General features: G+C 45.1%; 1 protein-coding gene across 2 annotated transcripts in view; it reads right to left on the bottom strand.

The window, feature by feature from the left end:
* The window catches only part of DNAH17 (dynein axonemal heavy chain 17), a 14,992,541-nt gene that overhangs the window by 5,020,836 nt on the left and 9,951,137 nt on the right, over positions 1 to 20,568 (bottom strand). For both annotated transcript variants that reach the window (XM_085617470.1, XM_085617471.1), the window contains one exon: positions 8,830 to 8,991. In XM_085617470.1, coding sequence (XP_085473596.1) covers positions 8,830 to 8,991 — 162 coding nt within the window. The remainder of the gene's footprint in view (positions 1 to 8,829; positions 8,992 to 20,568) is intronic.

The raw sequence follows: 20,568 nt of genomic DNA, 5'->3' as shown, positions 1-20,568 counted from the left end.
CCCCCAGACGACACCATCAAGGAGGGCGGTATCCCCTGAAAGGAGCGAAAGGCCGAGCTATAGGCAAAAAAAAAAAAACAACGTAGAGGACTGCAAAGGAGTCAGAAACCCCAAGCAAGTGAAAGGGAGAAGAGTAAAAGTAGGCCCCTACACTGGAGAAAAAACCAGGGTGGAGGGTTGCAGAAGCACACATGAAGCCAACCGACCATGTATCATAAAGGAAGGAGTGAAACACTCAAGCATAACTAAGCATCCTGTCCGGGAGGAAGCGAAGCGAAGCAGACAAGCCACCCGGAGGGAGGCGAGTGCAGAAAACCAAACAGAAGGTCCTCGCAGAACGGGGATGAAGGGTGGGCCGTGAAGGAATCTTCAGCTAGAATCATCTCTATCAGATACATCGTTACCGAAGGTAAGTAACTTGTACATCTGATAGAGACTACTAGACGCAGATTCCTTAACTCTAAATAGATACCCTAGCCATACCCAGAGGGGAGAAGGGTCTGCGAGAGAACCTCCCCAGTAGGAAGAAACACAGGGCCCCGGCAGGGGACGTGTCACGGGGACAAAAAGGGGCGGCACAGCCCCTACCAAGCAGAAGTTAAGGAAGAACAAGGCGAAGGGAAGACTAGGAGACCCCAGGCCATCCAAGGTACAACTGCCACAAACCCTTGCAGGGACAGACAGCCACAGAGGAGCACCCAGGAGGAAAAGAACCACCCCAACTCCAGGGAGAAGGGGTAGAACCAGAGGCAGAGCCCACCGTAGGAAAACACACACAGCGATAGAGGACAGCTGAACAGGCATCAGCCGCAAGGCAGCAGACAAGGCAGGAACGGCTCCACAGCAAAGAAGCGCAGGCGTAAGAAAAAAGGCACAGGTGCACAAAGCCCCAGCAGAACAAGAGGCAGGGGCACAAGGGAACACACTAAGGGCCACGGCGGAGGACCAGAACAAGCAGGCGTGCGCAGCCGGCAGCTGACAATACCATGGATCAGTGCACCCAGAACAAGCCAGGTGCAAGTCGAGGGCAGAGACCAGGGAAAGTTAGAACAATCCCAAAAGGAGGACCGTTCTATAGACACACACCGACCCACGAAGAGAAGAGGGACCAGCCAGAAGAGAAAGAGGAGAGACATGGAGGACAGACCCAAGCCGTCAACCAGAACACAGGAAAGCCAGGAGAAACCTAGCCCCCCTGGAACACCAGACAGAGGACCAGGCCGAAACACCAGACAGGAAGGCCAAAACGCCACAACACGACACCGTAGACAGCATGCCAGACTGGTCAAGTGATGTAGCGAACACTGAGAACGACAGATCCTGGAGCAGCGCAAGCTGTGCCCGGACAAGACAAAAGAGACTGCACCAGCGGTATACAGTGATGCCAGGAAAGGCATGGAACCCGAAACAGGGTGACCATACCTTCCCAGCGCAGGACAGAGCTATGCAATAGCTACAAGTACCCCACATAGGGTATGATACGTCCCAAGAAAACATGGGAACACCTCTTAGGGAAACATCCCGCAGCACAGGACAAGAACTTAAAGGACCTGCAGATAGAACTACAGACGGCTTGCCAATCAGCCAAACAAAAACACAACCAGAAGGCCCAACCTGAGGACCCATACGGGTGTACCAACAACCAAAGAACCACAAAAGCCAAAGGGGCTGTACCAGCAGCCAACAGTACAAAGGGGCCAACCTAAGGACCCCGAAGGCACGCCAACCCACACAGAATACGCAAACGGTTCAACCGAACCACTAGACCCCCGAAAAAAGGGGGGGGGGGATAACGCCTCCCATAAGGCAGCAGAGGACCGACAAGCCAAATTTACGGAGGGGGAGGAGGACGGAGCCCCGCAAGGAGCCGCTGAATGGCGGCATCCGCATGGGTGTTAAACAAAAGCACCCCATCAAAGGGCAGGTCAACCAGACACTCCCTAACATTCTCAGGGAAAACGCTATCCCTCAACCAAGCATGGCGACGGAGAGCTACTGAACTTGCCATAGTGCGGCCAAAAGCATCAGAAACATCCAGGGCCGACCAAAAAATAAACACGGCCAACTCCCGGCCATCTTTCACATGGCATCGCAGATCAGTGCAGACACCTTCTTGAGAGGCACAAGACAGAAAGGACTCCACGGAATCCCACAAGCTGGGAGTAGCCCTGGCCAACACACAAAGCATGTTGAGCGCTCGCAAAGCAGCACTAGAGGAAGCGAAGATGTTACGCCCCCATGAATCCAACCACCGGGCCTCTTGTGACGGAGGAAACAGCACCAAAGGCAAGGAAGGAAAAGCAGTCTGCAGAAGAGGGCCCTGGGTAGAGGGGTGGAAAGAAAGGCAGACTGGATTGTGCAAAGCAGGACGGTGGCGGTGCAGGAGCGACTGGGGCACTGTATCCCCCGTGGCAGGACGCCCCCAGGCCCCCAGAAGAGAAATCATGGAGCGAAGTTTCGAATAGAAGAAGCAGCTCCCGTCCACCAGAACCCTGATGGTGAACCTCAAGCAAATGGTCCATAGGGAATGGGGTGGCAGGGCCGCCCATGTGCAAAATGCCAGCGGCCATTGAAATAGCCCGGGCAAAGGCTGCACTCGCCTCTGTAGGGCGTTGTGGGGAGGAGAGCAATTCCTCCGTGGGTGGCGGCTGTAAACTATGTCGGCCATCCCCGAGTCAAGCTGGAGGAAGAAACGGGCAGCCCCAGAATGGTGGAAGATTCACAAACGAGTGGGGAACCTGAGGTGCCTCTGGGGAAGGCGGTTGCCGCGGCGAAGAGCCCTCCCTGAGGGACGCCGAGGAGAAGGCCAAGACGTGGCGTCCCGTCTCTGGGGAAGAAGAGATAAAAAGTTGACGAACCTACAGAGAGGAGGGGGCCTCTGGAGACGAATCGACGACCCAACACCGACACGGCGCCATGGCTGGCGTGACGTCGACCGGCACCAAAGGGGACGCCGAGGCGACCTTCACCACCACTCGCACCCTAGGAGAATGGGGCGAGGTCGGCACCGGGTCAGCGAAAGGACGGCGCTAAAAAAGGCGCCGACTCGACCTCCGATGAGGCAGCTGCCTGCGCGGAAAGGCTAGAGGGACCCGGGGACGTGTCCTGGCCCCTAGCCAGCACCAACGGCGCCGCCAGGGCCGACAGCCATTGGCGCCGCCAGGGCCGACAGCCATCGGCACCTGAGCGGCATCAGCTCGGCCTCTGGCAAGGCCGCCGCCTGCTCAGAAGACCGAGGAGGACTCTGGGACGAGCCGCGAGTCCTGGCGACCTCCCGCGACACCACAGGGACCCCCTCGGGGGTTTGCGGCGAGGCAGAGACGCTGTGGGTCGGAGAGGGGAACCCCTTAGGTCCACACCTTGACGACACCACACCTCCAAGACCTGAAGCCGAACCCCTCAGCGCCGGGGCCGGAGCCGCCGGCAAAGCCGTGGAAGGCCCCGCACGTGGCAAGGGATCCACGGACGTCCCAGGAAGAGGAGGAAGAGGGGCCAAGGAAGCCTGCAGAGCCGCGGCAGAGGCCACCATTTGGACCTTGGTCGCCCCAACGCCGGGAAATGGCGAGTAGGGTGGCGATGAATGAGGCCGCATGTCCCGCGGAGAACCCACGCCCTCTGCAGAGCGGGGACCAGGCCTCGAAGACAAGCTAGAAGACTTACAGATGGGCGAGCGACGCCCTAGGGGCCTCTGTGACGGGCGATGTCGGAGCGGAATCGGCGATTCTTGGACCCTTCCGCCGGGGTACGGACGCGGAGACAACACCGATCTGGACAAGCGGGCCAAAAGGAGTTTCATCCAGCGCTCCCGCCTAGACTTCGGCTTCAGATGCTGGAAAGCGTCGCAGTCCGTGGAATCATGGTGCTTGCCCAAACACCACATACAAATAGGATGAGGGTCCATCGTGGACATTTGCCGCGCGTAAGACGAGCACGTCTTGAAACCTGAAGGCATTCACACACTGTCCCACAAGGCAAAGCGTAAAAAGTAGACCTGAAAACAGGTCAGGGACACGATCCGGATCCGCGTTGCACGCGGAAAAGAAGGCAACTGATGTCAGCGGGCTGGGGTCGGGCTTATGTGACCTCACTGACGTCACGCCCGCGGACGACGACAGGGTGGAGTTGCGTCGTACCGCCCCACCCCGGCGCGCAGAGATGCTGGGGCAAAGAAAGTTTTCCGGATCCAGTCTCACGCCTGGGGATAATTCTACGTTAAGGAATCTGCGGCTAGTAGTCTCTATCGGATATGCTAATTCGCTAACCATCCTGCTGGAGGAGGTCTGAGCACCTTCCTCCAGAGCATGCATGGTTTCTGCCTTCTGAGAGCGTGGGCTCTCACCTACAGGGGGTCAGAAATTCATCTGTGATGGCAGGCTTGTCAATACCAGCGGCCAGCAAAGTAGAGAACTAGTAGGTAATCAGGGGGCTCCTCTAAGGGGTCCCTCTGGGTCATGTCATAAGAAATGTAGTACTGGCATCTGCACAAATTCAAGATGAGGTGTTTGATACCAAACACTATTGGTTTCAGTGCAGCCATCATGTAGCTGGGCAACTCATAATGACGAGTGCCTAGTACATGTCTATACATAACATAACATGCATTTGTAAAGGGCGTGTTCACTCAAGGATATCTTGGCCCTGGATAACAGATGTTTGTTACCCAACTCGATGGTTCTAATTTTATCGACCTCCTTAAGATGGCTCCCTAAACACTTGCACTATCTCTTAATGGAACCAGACATCGCAGGAGCCCATCTGCTTATGCAGATGTGCCCTCACATATTATATAATGTACCTTGCCTTAAGGCTCTAAGGCTTGCTGTAGAGGTGACTTACAAATAGTATATGCAATGTACATGGACATGGCATATAGGGAGTGTGAAAAGTTGGGCTGGTATATGCTGTCCACTAGTTATAGTGGGCACCTTGTACCAGTCCTAAAAACCCTTATTGATACAGTAAATAGCACAATATACAATGGGCCCCAAACCATACCATATATTAAGAAAGTGATATAAGAACCACGACTTGACTAGACACAGTGCCTAGAGCACGTAGAATTGCTGGGACCCCAAGGAACCACCCAAGGTAGTGATACAGGGGACCCACGGGGGACGCGTGCAGTGTGAGAACACAGCTGTGAGCTCCGTACAATCCTATGGGAAAGTCGCAGTTGGAATTTTAAAGATTAAGGACACTTAGGAGAGGACTTTGAGCAAACCTTTTCAAACTTAGATGGTTCTAAGGCCAGCACTCATGTGAGCACTGGAGTACTCGTGTTACCTAACTCAGGGAAGCCGGGTGCATAGGTGTCAAATGGTGTCGGGAATCTTCGTCGTTTTCAATGGTGAGGAGAGGAAAAGTGTCCGGTGTGATCCAAGCCAGGATCGGAGATGTGAAGAACCTGAAAGCAGAGGGGACAGAGTCTGGGTCACTTCAGGGTGACCAGGGGCACGGTGGACCAATTCCCACCAATGTCGGGTGCTTCAGGTGCGAAGAGGTGAAGCTTGACTCCACTGCCACGGGGACCAGGAGACGTCAACGACAACCACAGTCCACAGGTGAGCTGTCCCACGAAGGATGTTGAGTGCTGGAGGGTCGGTGTCTGAATTGGAAACCAACAAGCCTTGGCAACGGCAACCCACGCGGTGAGAGTAAAAAAGCTTTGGTGTGGACCAGCAAGGTCCTGTGGACTCCCCAAGCAATGGAGAGTCAGGGCACGTTTGGAGCAACCAGGTAAGCCGACTGAAAATTAAAGTACCCTTCTCAGGGACCCACAAGTCGACGGACAAGGGATCGCGAAGGGACCTTGAGAGGAATCACTAAATACCAGCCCACGGGACACTTGTGGAGTGTAGGCCAATAATCTTCAGTGGAATCACTGCTTGGGGTCTGGACTACAAGTAGCCCGAAGCACAGCCTCAGGGATCGCCAAAAAGCATATGCTGCTGCAAATGTGCACGGTGTCCAGGGGTTCAGGTTGCATGGTCCCCACGAGGGTTTAGATCTCAGGTTTGCTGAGAGCACGGATTGGCCTTGGGGAAGCTTGGGAACCCACCTCCTGTGTTGCAAAATCTTCAGAGTCCTTCAGGAGCTGCGTAGTTGCAAACCGGACAGATGCGGCTTTGGTGCACGCCTTGCAGGGGAGTAACTCCTTTACTCCAAGGGAGATTCTTCGGTCATCCAATGTCGAGTAGATAATTGAAGTTCTGGGATTCTGTAGCAGAGTTTCGTCCAGGTAAATCTAAAGTCCTGTAGCCAGGGGTTCCTACTTTATGCCCAAGGAAGGGGTGGGACAAACTCTGGGGACCCACCTATGGGAGGGTCAGGACAGAGGGGTGGCTACATCCATGTCCTTTGTCCAGTTTCACGCCAGAGCAGGGGCTGGTAGCCCCTGCAACCGGTCTGAGCTGGACTATGCACAGGGACACCAAATGTGCCCCCAGTGCAGACATCAAAGCACTCTGAGTGCATCCACCCAGCCGCAATACACTAAAGCCTGTCTGGGAGGTGGTCACACCTCCCTGTGACAGGAAATCTATTGTCCAGCCTCCCCTGCCGGAGTTTCTTCCAGCAGCAGGAGGAAGACTCGTGTCTGTGGCTGGCAGCATCCATTTTGTGATGCCAGGGTTCTGTGAAGCTGGTACTGGGTGTACCAGTGAAGTCATATTTCTCCCTCTAGTAGGGTGGAATCATACCTCCCCCGCCACTTACTGGCGGGGAGGTATGATTCCATGGTTAGCATTTACCGCAAGGTTATAATGCACTTAAGAGTATATGGTCTGGCTGCATCACAAACAACCCCGGAATAAAGGTTCTGAAAGCTGCAGAGGGGCTCTGCTCATGCATGTGCACCCTCTCACATAAAACCCAGCACCCTGCCTTCAGGATTGATAAGGCCTGCCATAGGGGTGACTGATAGGTTTATATGTGCAGTGATATGGATAGATATAGTGAACCTATATCTAAATAAGGGGTGCATGCACCACCTTAAACAGGCTGCTGTAGCAGACGTGTGTGTCATTTTGAATGGGCTCCCAAGGATGGCATAATACATGCTGCAGCCCCTAAGAGGCCTCTGGGGTACCTATGCCCTGGATATATAGGATACCATATACAAGGGACTTATAGGGGTACCCCAGAATCCAATCTGTGGTGTACCTAAAGTACATGCAATCAATTCAGAGAGGAAACATCTACGCTGGGGTCCTAGATAGCAGGATCCCAGTCAGACTAAAGTTAAAAACAGTGAAACATCAGCAAAAAGTGGGGGTAACTATAAGAAGCAGATTCTACTCTCCTACAGGGAGTATGTCATGTCATGTTAAAAAATGGTTTACACGATTTCATGCGCCCTACAATGGCAGGCTGCATGCAGTTTTTGTGTGGTATGTTTAGGTGGCATAATACATGCTTCAGGCCTTAGGGATGCTCTTTAGTACCCATGCCCTGAGGGTACCAGAGATGCCACTAGCTAGGGACTTACAGGGGTGCTAAAGTCCTTGCCAGTTGGGATACAATTAGACATTTACTTGTTTTAAGGGAAAGAGCACTAGCAGTGGGGGGGCCTGGTTAGTTGGGACCCACTGAACTTTGAGTTGAAAAAATATCAGTACTACGGCAAACGTGTGGGTGACTTCCCAACCACACACCCTATATGGCATACCTTGCAGTCCATGGAGGTAAGCGTATCAGTACCCTAAATAGGGGTAGTAAGCGCTAAGCAAATGCTGCAATACTAGACACTACAATACAACACATTATCATTTGTGCCTAAATATAATTTCTTTCCATCCTATTAAAATCTCTATTTCCATCACACTTTCATTACTGCTGATGTATTTAGAAATATTTGTACAGTTAATTTACAGGTGTTTAAGCTTTGTTATGTATTTTTTTTAAAATGACATCCTACATCTTTCTTAGCACACTCCTTGCACACCATTTAGATTGCCACATAGTTCACTGTACAGAATTCTCTCACTGTGCAGCTAGAGAAAAGAAAAGTAAAAATCTCCATGTTAAAAGAACAAGAGGCAAATCGTCAGAAGACATAGACTGACATCTGATCTCTGTCTTTGAACACAACAAATGTGACAAGATAAAAACAATATTTAAAGACGTTTTTATTGCTGATTCATCTTCATGTCAATACATTTTGTGCCAGCTACCTGGTCATTTTTATTTGTTGGGGGGGAGGGGGGGGGTTGGGGGGGTGGATAGGTGGGACGAGGGTAAAGATTAATACGGGCTGGCCCAGCCCCCGAATGCCCCGACTCACCAAGCCCCGTGGCTACTGCGCTGAGAACAGGGGGGACTTTAACAGAGGCTACCTCAATATAAATGGAGTGAAAGGAATACAACTCGGCTGCCAGAACTTAGGCACCCACTTTGTCAATGGTTGTTGGAGAACAAGGAGCAAAGAGTAGATGAACAACTAAACACACATTACAATATTAAAACGAAAAGGAGGGTTCCCAACATGACACGAGGGAATAAAATAAAAACATGTGCATCTAAAGATGAGGTATTTCTGGAGAAGGGTACAATTCTTTTGGCTTGAAATGTCCTGCGTAAAGAATGCCAAAACGTTAAAAAAAAAAAGGCTAACAGAAAGATAAAAGTATTAAGTACAATCTAAGGCCATCTTACAAAGTTTATTTAAAATAATAATGCATTTGTTTCTACAGTAATGTCAAGTAATGAAACACGACCACCAACTCCAGAACAACAGATTGGAAATAGGTACATGAATTATGCATTATAAGATTGCAAAAGATGATTTCAAATTAGTTTACCAGACCAGAGATACTGAAATCAAGGACCAACCTCAATGCCTTCAATGTCTTCCAGGAAGCGACGGCTGACTGAAACTAGGGCTTCTTCTGGCCATTCATGGAACCAGTCAATAGCTGTACAGTTTACTACAGCAGGAAACTTTCTAGCACGCACTCGTAGGGTAGACCCCACCGGGGAAAAGCAAAGGATGATCTGGAAGACATATTGTATGGTTCAAAATATGCAACTCTCAAGTGATATATCAATAGATATTAGAACGGCCATTTGTACCTGTTAGCAGTTATTCAGAATACAAAATGAAAATGTATATCATAGACAAAGATACATAACTTTGATACTGCTGATTCTTAAGTATACTGTGTTCCCTCTTCAGATTATTTTACCATGAATTATACCAGCTGTGAGCTTGGGACCTTGGAAACATTTTAGGTCTGGCCTTAGAGGCAGCTTTAGCTGTCCCCCACACTGTTGTTCTTTTTAAAAAAAAATAATAATATTGAATTATACTTCCATGTAGGGGCTTTGGTCATCAGTCTTCTTGCATTGTTCCGTTGAGTTGTCATTCATACTTTGCTCCTGCTGACCAATTAATGCTGTATAGGGCAATGGTTTAGCCTAGTTCAGCCATTGGCTCCCTCTGTTCGAGTCAATCAATAAATCAATGATGGGTGTGTATAGTGCGGCTACTCACCCGTGAGGGTCTCAAGGCGCTGGGGGCCTGCTGATCCGTTCAATACCTACATTTAACCTCTGCACAATTTGCACAACTGCCTTAAAAAAACATTCTTTCACGCCAGGAATTTAGGAAAAATCTCTTTACTTTTTAGGTCGAGCTAAACAACACTTGCGCTGTTGCTTAGCGGCCTGTTGTATATGCTTTGTGAGTTGAACTCCGCCCATTTCTTGCCCCTTGCTTTCCATTTGCCCCTGCCTGCATCATTTACAAATCCTTGCTTGCTAATGGGCAATTGTTCCTCTTTGTCCCTCCTTTACGCTTTCGATTTCCTCCGAAGCAGGACTGACTAAACACTGTATTTTTACGCCTAAAATGTTTGTCTTTCTTCAGGGACTACTTTTCTACTTCTTGTGTTTCCCAGCCTCAGCGCCGCACAGCTTCACTTCCGCCGCGCTTTCCATTTGTACAAACATCATTTGTACAAACTATATATATTTTAAAAATAACCTGCCCTCCCAAGCAGAGCTGGCGCTAGGCATGGGCAGTATGGGCAGCTGCCCAGGGCCTCGCGCTTGGTCCACCAGCATGAGGCCCCACACCAGTGCAACACACCACCAAACCTCTTGTGCCCCTGCCAATCCCATTGAAGATCGGTGTATGTTTGCAATTGGGCTTACAGGAGGGGGTCCCCTCCTTGGGCCTCTCAGGGATGGTGTGGGGAGGCCTAGGGGAGGGGGACACTTCATCTTGTGCCAGTTGCAAGGAGATGCATTTTGTCCTGCAATTAGGCCTCGTGCCTCGCTGCCCATGGAGAGACACTGCGGGACACCCATTGTTAGCACTTTACCATCTGCACAGTTTTAACTCTCAGCCCCTAAGCTATTCTCACACCTTCAGCCAGATATGAGCTGTAAAAGATCTCTGCTGAAGGTGCATTAACCCTCTGAGTTGTCTTACTGAAAGTGAAACCCTGAACCTTTGGGTACAGGTGAGTGAGCCTTCAGCATTTTTCTAGAATTCTTTCCTGGGGACTGAAGGTTACGCACAGATCTCTGTGGCAGGTTGGTGAACCCTTTCAGTTGTCTCTTTCAGTTTCAACAAGTTGTTTGAAGATGACACACATACATCTGAAACAATTGCAATAGTCTTCTGAGCTGTCATGCTGCACTTCTAACCTGTGGCCTGTAGGCTACATACAGTTTTCTTTGACCGGTGCCTACTGAGCTGGCTTATTCCAGTTAGAACCTGTGACCTACAGAATTCAAATCTCAGCAGCAGGTTCATTAACCTTATATGCTGCCTTACTAGTGTTCTTGTTCGTAACATGCCGCTGGCCCTAAGATCTCTGCTGCAGATACATTCACCACCTGAGAAATGTTCCTGTCATATTTGCCAGCCACCTGCAATTCTCACAAACAATTCTGTATCTGGCGCGTTAACAAAGTGACCTCTCTTACTAGATGTGCAACCTTTTGCCTGAGGTTGAGAATAATCTGTGCAGCAGGTTTGTTAGCCAACAGACTTGTCTTATCAGGTGAGATTGGTTCACCCATGGCAATACAGATACTTTCAGGAGATTTTTTTTATCGCTTGTCTCTCTCAAAGCTTCAGTCATGTTTATCGAAACAGATGTGTACATTGCTCAAGATTCTTTTTGTTGAAAATCCAGCGACGGCTTGGATGTTGCCTACCCGAACAAGGTTCAATTATTGATTCAATAATAGTGTGCGTAATTCCTGTTGATATGTTCTGCATAGCGCCTTCCAGGCTGTTCAGTCACACAGTTATAAAAGCTTTTCTGTTTTACTGATTTTAATAGGTAGACACTGAGAGTTAATTATTAGGCTTTGTATATGTTAAAATATGAAAAACAATGTTGAATCTGTATTTTTTTATTATTCACAATGCTTGCTTTGAAGGTTGGCATGTGGGAGAGTGAAAGAAGGTGTGGTGTTTTTCTAATGAAGCATAAACACGTTCAGAGGTCCAAGTGTGTTTGTACTACAATGCTAATGTTTTGTTAGGAATTGTTTTAATTATGTTACGGACAGCTACTTATAGTGCCACAACCCATCAAAGATCCCAGTGAGACTTTCCATGGATTGCTTAACTAATATGGAAAAAAACAAGTTTCAGCTTTATTTTTTTCCAAAACATAAAGTAAAAAAATATCAACACAGAGGAAATGAGTACAAATGTATATTGCTAAATACACTAGTGAATTTAAAAAGCCATCTTGGCAAACAAGGAACACTATTTTTATTCATCGTTTACCCCAGTAGCAACTTCCCCCCCAAAATTGTTCTTGTTTTTTTGCAGTCTTGGACTTGTCCCGTTTATTCCATTATAAAGTCCCATATTGCAATGGTAAAACCTCATGAACTGTATAAGCCACACCCACATGCAAATGGGATACGTGAGAGCTCTAAGTCCGGTGTCCTTTTCAATGTAGTCAGCTTTTCGACTGGTTTTATTGATCTGTTAAATGACTGGGACTCTCACTCCTCTAACAGATCAATAACAAGCTTGCAAAGGCAATAGGTCTTGCATTTGTTTGAGTTGGAGTTATTGGCATTATAAATGCCAATGTTTTTCTACCTAAAAAACAAAACAGGTGACCAGAGCAGATGCTCTGGTAACAGGGTGCACTACTCAGCCCACGATGGGGTCAATCAATGACTCAAAATTACACTTCTGTATGCATAACATAAACACATATTTTCACAACAAAATTTCTTCAACAAAGTTTTTTAAAAAAAGCAGTGATCACAATGTGCACTGTCATGCCAGCTGTTAACCCAATAAAACTATTTAAACATAAAAGCAGTGATCTAGAGGTAACAGAATCTCAGTGCTACGAAGAAAAGCAACATCATTTAAATTATTTGTAGGCAGTTTCATTTAGCGATACTCACAATTCACATATTTCTCACTAGTATTTGCCTACAATTCATTGTGATGAAGGAGCTACTGATGCAGATTGGGGTGTACAAAATCTCCCTACTTCCACGGATAGAGTAATCTCACAGCTACACGCACATACACTCACCATACACTAGGCCCCATTTCACTAACATACATTCAAATACTCTACCAGCACTGAACCTGTGGAAAGAAAACTCCTAAACTCCTAAACCCCACAACTACACCGAGGTCGATAAGACCTAGCTATTGCAATTGTCATAATCTAAACAATCTATACATCAATAATCAAATAGAGTACTCAATAATTGACAAGAAATAATCACCAACACCGTATTTAAAATTATGATTCTTTATCTAAAATTAGTCAAAAGAAATTAATCAGAATAAAACATTTTCTCATAATTACCTATTCTAGCTAAATGTCAGAATGGGTCATCAGGACAAGTCTCTCAGTAGAAATCTCCCAAGTCACCGTCTTCACAGCATCGATCCTCACCAACGCAGGTTTGGGAAGAATGGCAAAACGCAATGGGATGGAACCCTCTCTAGTCTAGTATATTTATAATAATTCAAACAAAGGAAAGAAACATTTAATTTTTCTTCATCCGCCGAACCGCTGAGCAGAGCAAGAAGGAAAGGATGTAGCATCGCTACATTTTGAAAAATCTCCGCTCAGAAAAAGTCACAAAAATAAAAAGACAGAACAGGAACTAAATCTTAAAATGTTTTTTCTCAACTTCCACACATTTCCTCTGGTGAGCTCAGAGTTTAGAGTCTTTCTTTAAAGCTCCTTTGTTTTCCAAGGCTGCCAAGGCTGCTGTCCCAATGCATCTGGAAACATGCCCAGATCTGCTACTGTCCTCACGGAAAGTTTTAACCAGGCAAGGACTGTGGACAGATGACTCGCGTCCATATTCAGCAAGGCCTTTTTCCATCACAAATTCTCACTCGAAACCAGGCTTCAAAAGTCAGCCATCTTTTAGTAGGCCACAATAGGCCACAATAGACCATCTTAATTAAAAGAGACAAAACAAAGTTACCACAGCATAGAGATTAAACAGTGTTAACCCCACTAATACCCTTATGTGTATGCAATTATCTAGCTTTAGCAACACAAAAAAAAACATTAATTCAAAAGCGTTTCGTGCTTAAAAATAAACAGCACTCAACAACGTTTATTTAATAAAACATGCACATTGTCAATAGCACACGTAAGCGTTCCCTCGTGTCGGTTTTTCTCTTGTTAATACATACATATTGATTAATAAAAAACATTTACACAAAACAAATAATTAATGATTAAAAATTAGTAATTTTATTTTTACCACGTTTAGACAACTGAAGCTTCAAAACCCGATGAATTTTCAACAGAAAACTCTGCTCCAGCAATCCCCCCTTTGGTGATTTTATCACCAAATAATCCACACAAAAAGTTTTAAAGTGAAATTTAGTCCCATTTTAGGAGAAATTTGAAATGTCTTTTTCCTCCTTACACAACACTACACACCAGACACTCTTTCATCATCCCTCTTTGTTTCTAAGTAGACACTCTCCCTCAATTCTTCTAATTCAATTTCTTGTGGTTCTCTTTTCAACCTTTTATTTCTCTTTTCATTGTTTCTTTTAATTAACTTCTTTTTCCCTCCCCTGTTTTTACAACACACACACACCAATCTCAATATCAATAAAGCAACAATTATACAAGTTAAAGGAAACAATATCTTACCTATAATAGTACTACCTATTTTTGCAATAAAACTCTTAACAGCTATCACCTTATTAGCTATTTTAGTCCAGATACTTTCAGCTTCAAGTGGTACCAATTCTTCATGCAAATCAGTACTATTTTTGATATAGACCTTCAGGTCCTTGCTTTCGTCTGGAATGTAAGTGCAACAATGTTGAACTTTCAGCATTCCACAAACTCCACCCTCCTTAGCCAATAGAATATCAAGAGCAAGTCTATTTTGCATAGACATAGCACGCACAGCAATTAATTCCGTATTCACCAAAAGAAACCCTCCAGCGGTATTTGTCGATAAGCGATCTACCACTGTTGACAGTTTCCGAATCCCATTAGCATTTAAAGAAATTCCCACTGCTGGAATTAAAGCTCCAAAAATGTCACCCACAATTTCAGACCAAGTTTCCCTCTTGAAGCGCATTAGTAAATTAATATGTTCTACATCTTCTATTCTATCTATATGAAAAATCTTTGGAAAAACCAGGCCCACATAACACGTGCCATACCAATGGTCAGGCAACTTGTAATAAGCCTTGTTCCCACAAGCATAATACACTCCTGGAAAAATTGTATCTTCTCCACCTCTGAAACCCCATCCTCTTGCAATGAAGTATGTATCATGACATTCACTAGTCCCAACAAAATATGTATCATATTGAGATTTCCCTCTTGTAATGCACAGCTTACCCTTCTGTGTTGCATCTAAAGCTAAAGTTGGACTAGCTCCATTTCTCAATTCTTTTCCCATCTCAATGTCCCAAATTGTCTCACTCACTTTATGTTTCCCTGCCTTTTCATGCATGCTCAATCTCCTCTCCTCCACCATGTTCAGGAAAGCTTTCTCCTCTTCTTCCAAACTACAAGTTAAATTATTCTTAAAAATGTAATCTAATGTTAATTCTTCTTTTTCAATAAAAATCTCACCAAAAATGTTAGCTTCTTTAGCTGGATTCAGCTCTTTGTTCATTGGCAAGTGCCCAAAAATACTATCTTTGTTAGACATCTTATAATCTATTTTCCCTAACAAATAAAAAACACTACTTAATACACTACAAGAAATTCCATACGTAGCTGGTAAATGGTGATAAGTAACACCCTCTGAAACAGATGCAGGTAATTGCATACAAACGTAGCAATCCCTTACTTCCATTGTTTTCACATATTCGTATAACAACTTTGAAAAAACATTACTAGAAAAATCATTAATTGACCTATCTTTATGCATGAAAGTATTACTAATTCTAGTTGGAACTACTTTTTGCGAATTCTTTTCTACATTTGTCTCATTCTCAGTATGTATTCCAAATGTACCTATTGAAACTCTAAATGTAACTAATAAAGCTAAAATACCCCATAGTAGCATTAATAGTCCAGTACAGCAGCAGCACATTCTACACCATCTTTTTAAGAAGGCACATCTACTTTGATTATTCTCTATGTTAGCCATTTTACTACTTTGACCTTGTCTTTTGACTTAGCCTCTACTACTCCACTACTGTAATTTTTCAAACTTTGGATTACTTCAGACAGCTGAATTTCAGACTTTCTCCTTTTCACTTTTTCCAAGTGATTTCTTCAGTTCACTCAATTTGGATATTCATCACTTTTCACTCCTTCTTCTTCAGCAACATCAAACTGTATCAGATCATCAACAACATCCTGTGCATCTGACTCTTCTCCAATGTCAGTCAGGATAACTTTTAAGATTCCAACAGATTCTTCCTTTTCCTCAACCACTTTTCTCAAGATCCCCTCCGGATTATCTCGAGTCACTGTTTCTTCTTCTCCTTCTTCAGACAGTGCCACATAAGACCATTCCGGTGATCTGTACTTTTGGTTGGGTCTTCTAATTCTCTTTATTTCCTCAGGTTCTCTTGACTCCTTTTGCTCCTTCCTTTTTACTTCATTTTGACTCGATACTTCATTCACTTGTTCAGCTTTCGATGTATTTCCTCTTATCAGTCTGTATCTCAGCCTCTTTACTCTGTTGTTAGGCCAAAAATCTCCTCTTATGACCTTTTTCGGTCTTATTTCTGTATTGTTTCTTTCTCCAATCCAAGTTCTCTTTCTCAGAACTCAACCCTTTGATTTTTCACTTTCACTTTCATCCGATTCTGTTTCAAATGCCTCTTGCTCTTCAGCAGTTTTCTTTTGCTCTTGTTCTTCAGCAGTTTTCTTTCGCTCCACAGTCTTTTTCACCACTATTTGAGACTTCCCTACTTCTTTCCCTCCTCGGGTCTCCGACACGCAATCTTCTTGCTGTCTACTTGTCCCTTCACCTAGCTTATTAGAAGTGTTCCCTACACCTCCTCGGGGGTCTTCCGCAATCTGTCCCTCTCTATCTTCTTCTGACCCTACTTCTTCAGAAATAATCTCAAGTGGTTCTTCAATCTCCTCCTCTTCTGATTCAGGAGTAATTTCTGTGGAACTGCTCTTTTCTTTTCTTTTTCCTCCACTGCTTTTTGGAACTTCAGGCTCTCTTCCAGAATCAGATCTCCTTTCTGAAATTCTCAATGGTTCTCTTGAACTTGTAGAAAAGGCTTCTTTCCCTGAACCTTGATTCTTTCTCACTGGTTCTGGGTCTTCATCATCACTGGAATCTGACTCTTCAAAATACTCTCTACCAGTCCCATCCTTTGGGTTTGGAACTCTCAGAGTATGACTCGCATGCACCCAGTTTTTCACACCAGCACACTTCACTGCAGTCGTCGTAGTCAGAATGACTTGTCTTGGTCTTCCCCACCTTGGAACCAAGCAATTTCTTCTTCTGTGCACTTTAATCCTCACCCAGTCTCCTGGACTCAGATCATGAGCTTGCTTCTTCTCCAGTGTAGTAGCTTCTTCTCCAATCTGGTGAAACACAGAATGAACTGCGTCAGCCAGGCCTTTACAGTAATCCAAAATCATGTCATCAGTTATTGTCATCAACTTATTGACAGGTACATATGCATGTTGCATTGCACGTCCCATGATTATCTCGTGCTGACTTAAACCAGTAGTTCTATCTGGAGTAGATCTAATAGTCATTAGCACTAGAGGCAAAACATCAGGCCATTTCATGCCAGTGGCTAAGCACATCTTACCAATCCTGTTCTTAATTGTGCCGTTTATCTGCTCAACAACACCAGAAGCCTCTGGTCTGTATGCACAATGTAGCTTCTGCTGTATGTTTAATGCTTCACAAATCAAACTCATGAGTTCATTATAGAAGTGTCCACCTCTATCAGACTCAATCGTTACTGGAAATCCGTACCTAGGAATCAACTCTCTTAACAGTAACTTTGCCACTGTTACTCCATCATTTCTCCTAGTCGGATAGGCCTCAACCCATCTTGAAAACAAACAGACTACCACTAGTACATATCTCAGTCTGTTCACTTGGGGCATTTCAATGAAATCAATCTGCATTCTTGTAAAAGGACCTCCTTCTCTGCCTATCGTTCCCAGACTCACCACTGTCTTCTTCCCAGTGTTAAATTGCTGGCAAATCAAACATCTTTGACAGATACTCTCTGCAATTGTCCTAAACTTTGCATTGTACCAGGTTTGTTTGAAGGACCTAATCATCGCATCCCTCCCCAAATGTCCCTGGCCATGATACATCCTTGCCATTGCTGACAGCATGGAGTTCGGCATTACTGGTCTGCCATCTCTATAGACCCAAACATGGTCTGTCTCTCTCGGGGCACAACCTGCCTTAATCCAATCTTTCTTTTCTTCCTCCTCTGCCTCATCCTGCAACTGTTTCACTTCATCCCATGTCTCTAAGACATTAGTAAACATCACAGAACAAAAAGACATTTCACTCTCTCGTTCCCGATTAATAGATTGATTATTTCTTGCACAGTATTGTGCAATGTCATTTGCGTATCTGTTGCCAACTGTCACAAAATCGTCTCCTTGTCCATGGGCAGCACATTTCACAACTGCTAATTCTTTAGGCAGCTGTATCGCCTCAAGCAATTTCCCAATCACTTCAGCATTCTTTATTGGAGTCCCACTCGACGTCAAGAAACCTCTTTGTAGCCAAAGTTGGCCAAAGTCATGCACAACTCCAAATCCATACTGACTATCAGTCATCACAGTCGTTCTCAAATCTTTCCCAATTTCACAAGCTTTTGTCAATGCAATTAATTCAGCAACTTGCGCAGATTTCACTCCTTTCAATGATGATGCTTCCATTACTTCTGAAACCTTACACACTGCATATGCTGCACATAGCACACCTTCATCATTCCTCAGGCATGATCCATCCACAAACAACACATGATCACTCTCATGCAAGGGAAGATCCCTTATGTCTGGTCTGGGTTTTGTACAATAATCAAGCACATCCAAACAATTGTGATCATCTTCAGTTTTCACACCCACATTTTCAATATCCGGCAACAATGTCGCTGGATTCACATTCACACATCTCTCAAGAGTCACATTTGATGCTCCCAGAATGACTTTTTCATATTTAGTCAACCGACTATGTGACATGTACTGAGTTCTGCTTCTTGTCAAAAGAATCGCCACATTATGAGGTACGAATACCCTTACAGGATATCCCATTATGATTCCCTCACTCTGTTCTAGGCTTCTGCATGTTGCAGCCACAGATTTCAGACAACCTGGTAAACCCACAGCTACAGGGTCAAGTGTCGATGAGAAGTACGCAATAGGCCTTCTCAGTAATCCATGCTTCTGAATTAACACTGAAAGTGCACATCCATTTCTCTCACTGCAGTACAATTCAAACTCCTTTTCATAATCAGGCATACCCAAAGCAGGGGCTTCACACATTCTGCTTTTCAGCTCTTCGAATGCTGCCATTTGTTCTCCATCTAGTTCCAATGGGTCTGTCATCTCACTTTTAGTCAGCTTAATCAGTGGCTTTGCTATCAGCGAAAAATTAATTATCCACTGACGACAATAACCCACCATTCCCAGAAACATTCTCACTTCCCTCTGGGTCTTTGGGGCTTTCATTTCCCTGATAATTCTGATCCTGTCATCAGTCACTTTTCTCAGACCTTTCTCAATATTGTGTCCAAGATAATGCACCTCTTTCTTGCAGAACTGCAATTTAGCTGGAGATACTTTTAACCCTCCATCTGCCAGATGATTCAGTAAAGCTATAGTATCTACTTCACAAGCTTCACGTGTCTTTGATGCCACAAGTAGGTCATCAATATACTGCACTAATACTGAGTTTTCAGGCATGATTAAACTCTCCAATGACTTTTTCAATAATTGATTGAATATTGAAGGACTCTCTGTATACCCCTGTGGGATACGACACCATGCTAAAATACGCTGGCCAAATCTAAATGCAAAAATCGGCTGGCTGTCATGATGCAATGGAATTGAAAAGAAAGCATGACACAAATCAATCACTGTATACCACTCAGCATCATGTGGAATCTGATACAAAATCACTGATGGATTTGGCACAATAGGACAACATGCCACCACAATTTGATTAACTTTTCTCAAATCCCGTACGATCCTGAATTTCCCATTAGGCTTCTTTAGCCCCATTATCGGTGAATTACACGGACTACTCAGTAGTTCTCTCAGAACTCCCTGCTGAATCATTTTCTCAATTATAGGAGTTATTCCCTCAATTATTTCTGGTGTCATTTTGTACTGAGGAATGTTAGGATAAGTAATTCCCTCCTTCACTGAAATTTTCACAGGATCTACATTATTCATCAATCCCACATCCTCTCCAGTAAAATCCCAAACTGTCCTTTTCACTGTGTCTCTCAGCTCTTGAGGCAAATCCTCTGGATCAAACACAGCACATGCACCAATTAACTCACTTTCTCTATTTTCTAAAGTCATTCGGTACAAAACATCCTCATCTGGTGTTTCAAAAGCTATTCCATCTGGTGTACAAAAGATTGTACAATTCATCTTACACAGTAAATCCCTACCTAACAGGTTCACTGGACTTGTGTCACAGACGATAAATCTGTGCATGTCTGAAAATTTCCCTATTTGTACTCTTACTGGTTCAGTAAGACGTGTTCTGATTTGTGTATTGGCTACACCAACTACTTGGATTGCTTCATCCGAGAGAGGAAGATTTCTAATATCTGTTGACCTGACAGTTGATCTTGTCGCACCTGTGTCTACTAAAAAAGTAACACCTTCTTCATTTATTTTTCCATCCACAAATGGTCCTGTCTGGTCTATTTCTAGAGTTGCACCAAGTATGCACTCTTCCTCCTCTCTTCGGCACCGTCAATAATCACCCTCAGACTCACTCCCTTCATTCTTTAACAAGTACTGTTGTACCTGGTTAGAACGCCTTGGTTTGTTTACCTGCTCATCATTGTAGAATCCCGAATCCGGATTATACTTTTGTGCTCCTCTATTCTGCGGCAAGGGCGGTTTTGGCTCTTGACTCTGCTGTCTCACAACTTTCTGCTGT

Source organism: Triturus cristatus, chromosome 7 (assembly GCF_964204655.1).
Source record: "Triturus cristatus chromosome 7, aTriCri1.1, whole genome shotgun sequence".
NCBI classification, from domain to species: Eukaryota; Metazoa; Chordata; class Amphibia; order Caudata; family Salamandridae; genus Triturus; species Triturus cristatus.
Note: the sequence above shows the minus strand (reverse complement) of the source record. Positions and strands in the feature narration are given on the sequence as shown.